Raw genomic sequence first — 6,590 nt, forward strand, 5'->3', positions numbered from 1 at the left:
AAGGAAAGAAAGTGAGAAAGAAAAAGAAAGAGAGAAAGAGAAAGAAGGAAAGAAAGAAAGAAAGAAAGAAAGAAAGAGAGAGAGAAAGAAGGAAAGAAAGAAAGAAAGAAAGAAAGAAAGAAAGAAAAAGAGAAAGAAGGAAAGAAAGTGAGAAAGAAGGAAAGAAAGAAAGAAAGTGAGAAAGAAGGAAAGAAAGAAAGAAAGAAAGAAAGAGAGAAAGAAAGAAAGAAAGAAAGAAAGAGAGAGAGAAAGAAGGAAAGAAAGAAAGAAAGAAAGAAAGAAAGAAAGAAAGAGAAAGAGAAAGGAGGAAAGAAAGTGAGAAAGAAGGAAAGAAAGAAAGAAAGTGAGAAAGAAGGAAAGAAAGAAAGAAAGAAAGAAAGAGAGAAAGAAAGAAAGAAAGAGAGAAAGAAAGAGAGAAAGAGAAAGAAGGAAAGAAAGAAAGAAAGAAAGAAAGAAAGAAAGAAAGAAAGGGTCTGACCTCAGAGACAAATGTTCTGTTCATGATCCTTGTGTCTTTAAATGTCCAGTTTCCAGTTTTAACAGAACTGTGACAGTTTGACGTGAAGTTCTGACTTTAGCTAAAGTATCAGCTTCAAAAGTGAAAGTGCTCATGGTGCAGAATGTGGCACGGCTGGATCCCGGCTGGATTCCGGCTGGATCCCGGCTGGATCCCGGCTGGATCCCGGCTGGATCCCAGCTGCAGTGTTTAGTGGTTCTGAAGTTTGCAGCAGCAGAAAACCTTCATCAGGACAAAATGAATCCTCCTTTGTGTTTCCATGAAACCTTCTCTGCTAAAAACCACTTTAACAGATGTTGTAGACCTGGTGTCAGTGTCCTGCAGTGACTCCTGATCAGATGTGACCCAGCTGTTGGACCCTGTGACTGAAGGACTGACACTCCAGAAGTTACTCAGAGACAGACACTGAGACTTCAGGGTATTATTCAGTTCTGGAACTGTCCTGCAGGATGCTCAGTGGACCTACTGGACTGGTTGGACTGGTTGGACTCAGTGGACTGGTTGGACTGGTTGGACTCAGTGGACTGGTTGGACTCAGTGGACTGGTTGGACTCAGTGGACTGGTAAGACTGGTTGGACTCAGTGGACTGGTTGGACTGGTTGGACTCAGTGGACTGGTTGGACTGATTGGACTCAGTGGACTGGTTGGACTCAGTGGACTGGTTGGACTGGTTGGACTCAGTGGACTGGTTGGACTCAGTGGACTGGTTGGACTGGTTGGACTGGAAACACTAATCTGTAGCTGAAACTCAAATCAAACACAAGCAGATCTGACCGGCTAATCCCCCCCCCCCCCCCATCACAGAGCAGATTACTGAGCGATCGACCTGCTGCCAGAGGACGACAGTCTGAATACTGACTCTTTCTATCCTTCCTAACTCCTTCTGTCCTTCCTAACTCCTTCTGTCCTTCCTAACTCTTTCTATCCTTCCTAACTCCTTCTATCCTTCCTAACTCCTTCTGTCCTTCCTAACTCCTTATTTACTCCCCGTCTTTCCTTCATTGACTCCTTTTTCCTTTTCTTGTGCCCTATTTTCTTTCCTTCTATACCTCTTTGTTTCCTTTCCTACTTCCCTTTAAACTGACCAGCTTCTCTTTCTCTGTCCACTTTGATCCTGTCTCCATGGCAACTAGTGGGAGGTCATGAGGTCATCACTATTGAATAATGAGATACAGCCAACACAGAGACACACACACTCCTTGACCTCTGACCTCTGAGCTTAAACAGTTGGGCTGCTCCTTTAACGTGTGTGTGTATGTGTGTGTATGTGTGTGTGTGTGTGTGTGTGTGTGTGTGTGTGTGTGTGTGCTGACTGTTAACTGTTATGTAACAGCTGATCCCTCAAACACACACACTATTAACAGGTTATTAAAAGTCAGAGAGGATGTGTGAGGAAAACAGATAAGCCTCTTTGCAGGAGAAGGAGAAGGAGGTGAAAGGAGGAAGATGAGGAGGAGGAGGTGAAAGGAGGAAGATGAGGAGGAGGAGGTGAAAGGAGGAAGATGAGGAGGAGGAAGTGGAGGTGAGAGGAGGCGGAAGAGGAGGAGGTGAAAGGAGGAGGAGGGAGTGTGTATGACATCACAGGCTCTGATTGGCTGCAATGCAACAGCCTGTCACAGCCTCCAGGTGCATTGTGGGACATGAAGAGATGACCACAGTCATTTAGAAAAAAGCTTGTTTAAGTCCCGTCACCATGGAAACCAACAAACTGAGATTATTGATTCAGATCAAGATCAAGCTCCACCCCCTCCGGTCTGTGAAGTCACTGACAGTGCAGGAATGTGATTGGCTGTTCAAGAGAGAATTATGCAATGGGGGTCGAGGGATGGAGGGATGGAGGGGTGGGGTGTAAGGAAACAAAAGAAGGATGGATGAAAGGTGGAGAGATAAGTAATGAAATAAGGAATGAAGGAAGAGAGATAAAGGAAGGAAAGGAGGAGAGGAAGGAAGGAAGGTCAGAAAAAGTTGAATAAACCAAAGAGGATGAGGACATTTATAGATGAGAGGAAAGAGAGAGAGGGAAGGAAAAAAGACAGAAAGAGGAGAAACGAGAGGAAAGAAATGAAGAAAAGGAAGGAAAGAAAGAATGTGAAGAAGGAAAGAATAGAAGAAAGAAATGGGAGGAAGAGAAAGAGGAGAAGGAAATGTGGCCGAAAGGAAAGGTAGGAGGGAAGGAAGAAAGGTCACGACAAGAGGATGGAGGGAGATAAGGAAAGAAGGAAGGAAAGAAGGGAGAAAGGTAGGAGGGGATAAAGGAGGAAATTAGGAATAAAGGAAACGAAATAAATAAAACAAAGGATGGGAGAAAGGAGGCAGCAGGGTGAGGAAGGAAGGTAGAAAGGGAAGGAAAGAAGGAAACAAAGAAAGTGAACGAAAGAAGGGGAACAAAGGAATAAAGAGGGTAAGGGAGGGAGGGGGAGAGGAGGAAACAAAGAGGGAGGAGGGGAGAGTCAGTGGGGTCAGCACCAGAGTAATCTGGGGCACTGAGGACCACGTGGCTGTCACCATGGCAACCGTCTCCCTGTGCAGGTCAGAGAGAAGGAGGCCTCTGATTGGCTGCTGGTATCAGTAGAATAATAACAGTAGTAGTACTACTGTTGTAGTACAAGAGTACTACTCGTACAAGAGTACTACTCTTGTACTACCAAGAGTACTACTCTTGTACTTGTACAAGAGTACTACTCTTGTACTACAAGTACTCTTGTACTACTCTTGTACTACAAAAGTAGTACAAGAACAGTACAAGAGTACAATAGTAGTAGCAGCAGTACAAGAGTAGTACAAGAGTAGTACTACTACAACAGTTGTAGTACAACAGTAGTACAATTCAGCTCAGTGAATCAGTTTATCTATGTCGCCCTCCAGTGGACAAACACAGATATTACATTCTTGTTTGTATTTGTACTTTTCTTTTGGAAAGCAGTAACGTTACTTTTCCTGATGTACTTTTACTTTTACTAAATTATTTTTACTTCAGTATTACTTCAAGTATTCTTTATTTGAAGTATTTTTTATTTGAGGTATTTTAATTTGAAATACTTTTATTTGAAGTAATTTTTATTTGAAGTATTTCTATTTTGAAGTATTTTCTATTTGAGGTGTTTTTATTTATTTGAAGTCAATTTTATTTGAAGTATTTTCATTTGGAGTCATTTTTAAGTGAAATAGTTTTAATTTGAAGTAATTTTACAGTATATTGAAGTACTTTTATTTGAACTTTACTCACCTGTCAATCGGTGCTGGTCCTCTGTGTGAACATGAGAGCTGCTGTCAGAGTGTGTGTGTGTGTGTGTGTGTGTGTGTGTGTGTGTGTGTGTGACTCATGTTCTCTGGTGATGTTAATTAACTGTAGTGACAGAAACTCACTGACACAGCGTCTTCAGAAACAAATCAGTTTATTCAGAGGAAACCACATAAGTTGGAGCTAACAGTCTCTGTGCTAAGCTAGGCTAATACACCTACCTCTGATCTGAAGACCTGATGACCCTGCTGAGTCTAAACCTCCACAGAAAACATTAAACGAGAGAACAGACGAGGTGGAGACAGGAAACGGATGAAGGCATCGAGGTTCGACCGAGGAGGAAAAACATGGAGAGGTCAAAGTTCACAGGGCTGCAGGTCTGTGTACTGCTCCTGTCATCGGTCCTCCTGGTCTCAGTAACAGCTCTGAGGACCCCCATCACCTGAAGGCTCTGTACCTGACTGACCCAACAACAAACACAAACTCACAAGATCCACCTGAGGCTTAAACCAGACCTGCAGAGCTCGGCTCCTCTGTGGCTCCTCAGGGTCTGACACGGGTCAGAGTGACCACGGAGCAGTGCATCATGGGACTGTACGTGAGTTAAAGACGCATCAACAGAGCGTCATTTGAAGCCATGGAGGCTCTGTACTGCAGGTGTTCCAGCTGGGAGGTCAGTGATTCCTCAAGCTGGATGCTAGCCAGTCACAGGGATCTGGACCCGCCGGGGCGGTACCTCCTGCTCAGCAGCAGCGGTCGGGACGTTAATGTTGGGGTCGTCGTCGACCTGGTAACACTTCCCCAGGTTCTTGATGATGTTAAAGTTGGACCGGGCCGTTTCCACCAGGCTGTTCTCCAGAATCCAACCATCCGACTCTGAGTCCGGATCACCCAACCGGAGGACGTTCTCCATGGCGGTCTGAAGGTAGCGGACTCCTGTTAGAACCAGCAGCTGAACAGGCAAGAAGAAGAAGCGTGTTCAGGTCAACACCAACAGCAGAACATAAACAGCAGAGACCTGGTCTCGAAAGCACAAGTTTGCCTTTCTACAACAGTCTGGGGGTGTGGGCTGTACCTCTGGACCTTTTCAGTCCTGTTCAGAACTGTTCAGAACTGTTCAGACCTGTTCAGTCCTGTTCAGTCCTGTTCCGACCCTGTTCTGACCCTGTTCTGACCCTGTTCTGACCTTGTTAAGTCCTGTTCAGAACTGTTCAGAACTGTTCAGACCCTGTTCTGACCCTGTTCTGATCCTGTTCCGACCCTGTTCCGACCCTGTTCAGACCCTGTTCTGACCCTGTTCCGACCCTGTTCCGACCCTGTTCAGACCCTGTTCTGACCCTGTTCTGACCCTGTTCAGTCCTGTTCAGAACTGTTCAGAACTGTTCAGACCTGTTCCGACCCTGTTCCGACCCTGTTCCGACCCTGTTCTGACCTTGTTAAGTCCTGTTCAGAACTGTTCAGAACTGTTCAGACCTGTTCAGTCCTGTTCAGACCCTGTTCAGAACCTGTTCAAGTCCTGTTCAAATCCTGTTCAGTCCTGCTGACTCAGAGGCCCAGGTGTATTGTGGGTAATGTAGGTGGTCTTTAACTGTCCAACATGTGTCCACCAGTTACAGGAAAGAAAAGAAACATCTGTGGGGGGCTCTTAAGATCTGGATCAGGACTGGGACTTGAAGGTCAGGAGGTGTGAATGACCAGAGGAGGACCTGTCTCTTATACACATCTACGGTGAGGCCGATGGACTGCATTATGTCGGTGTAGTGGTCCAGCAGAGCCTGTCGGCAGCCCCTCCTCCACAGGTTCAGCTGCTGGCTCTGCCGGTCGTAGTTGAAGTGGGCGGAGCTGTTGCTAACCTGCTGCTGGATGCAGGGCCGAGGAGACAGGGTGCTGCAGCAGCTAAAGGGAACGCCGTCCATCAGGTAATTCCCCTCCACGTTACTCCTCAGACGGCTGTAAGGGAGGAGCAGGAGGAGGCTGTTAGGAACCGCTTCTACTGCGAGTACTGCTACTACTACTACTACTAATACTACTGATACTGCTGTTGCTGTTACTACTACTGTTACTACTACTGCTGATACTACTACTACTACTACTACCACAGCTGTTAGTTTGTGTTTCAGTTTGCAGCTGGTCTTGCAGATCCAGAGTCAGGTGTCCTGTACTGGATCTAAATCCTGCAGACAGGTTATATTGAGTCACTTGAACCTGAGTTGAACCCTGTTGTTAAACCTAATTAATCCCATGACCTTTGACCCCAGTAGCTCCCAGGTTTAGCTGCAGTGGACCAGTAGCCCTGATCTGAAAATAGTGACGTTTCCTTTAATGAATCAGATGTTAATAATGAACCATGAGGGGCTGGACTCAGGGATCTGGACCCATGGACCTGGACTCAGGGATCTGGACTCAGGGATCTGGACTCAGGGATCTGGACCCATGGACCTGGACTCAGGAATCTGGACCCATGGATCTGGACCCACAGATCTGGACCCACAGATCTGGACCCACAGATCTGGACCCACAGATCTGGACTCAGGGATCTTAAGATTTCCTCAAAACTGGATGAACCTACTTCAACTTGACACTTCGACTGTTTCAGGTTCAGTCTGAAGAACCCTGACACTGGCCCTCATTTATCAAACGAACGTGCGGCAGAAAACCGTGCGTACGTCCATTTCCACGCAAGCTTCGGCATTTATCAATTTGGACGTGAGCGGACGCTACGATCAGATCTCACGTCAGGTCTGAGCTCGTGTACGCAAATCTGGATTTGCGGTGCAGCAGCAAAATCTGGCTGAGTCTGAAAAGAATTATTAAACAAACCTCAAAATAAA

The 6,590-nt window shown here is 45.9% G+C and overlaps 1 protein-coding gene across 1 annotated transcript in view; it reads right to left on the bottom strand.

Annotated features, from left to right (window-relative positions):
- Window positions 1-3,896: 3,896 nt before the first annotated feature.
- Window positions 3,897-6,590, bottom strand: part of LOC111645955 (photoreceptor outer segment membrane glycoprotein 2-like) — a 7,241-nt gene continuing 4,547 nt past the window's right edge. The window contains exons 3-4 of the mRNA XM_023395302.2: window positions 5,430-5,709; window positions 3,897-4,711 (exon numbers count right to left, since the gene is read on the bottom strand). Of these exons, the coding sequence (XP_023251070.1) occupies window positions 4,457-4,711; window positions 5,430-5,709 (535 nt within the window). The 3' untranslated portion in view covers window positions 3,897-4,456. The remainder of the gene's footprint in view (window positions 4,712-5,429; window positions 5,710-6,590) is intronic.

This window comes from Seriola lalandi, unplaced genomic scaffold, assembly GCF_002814215.2.
Source record: "Seriola lalandi dorsalis isolate HSWRI2012SDOR001 ecotype SW California unplaced genomic scaffold, Sedor1 jcf7180002054960, whole genome shotgun sequence".
In the NCBI taxonomy this organism is placed as follows: Eukaryota; Metazoa; Chordata; class Actinopteri; order Carangiformes; family Carangidae; genus Seriola; species Seriola lalandi.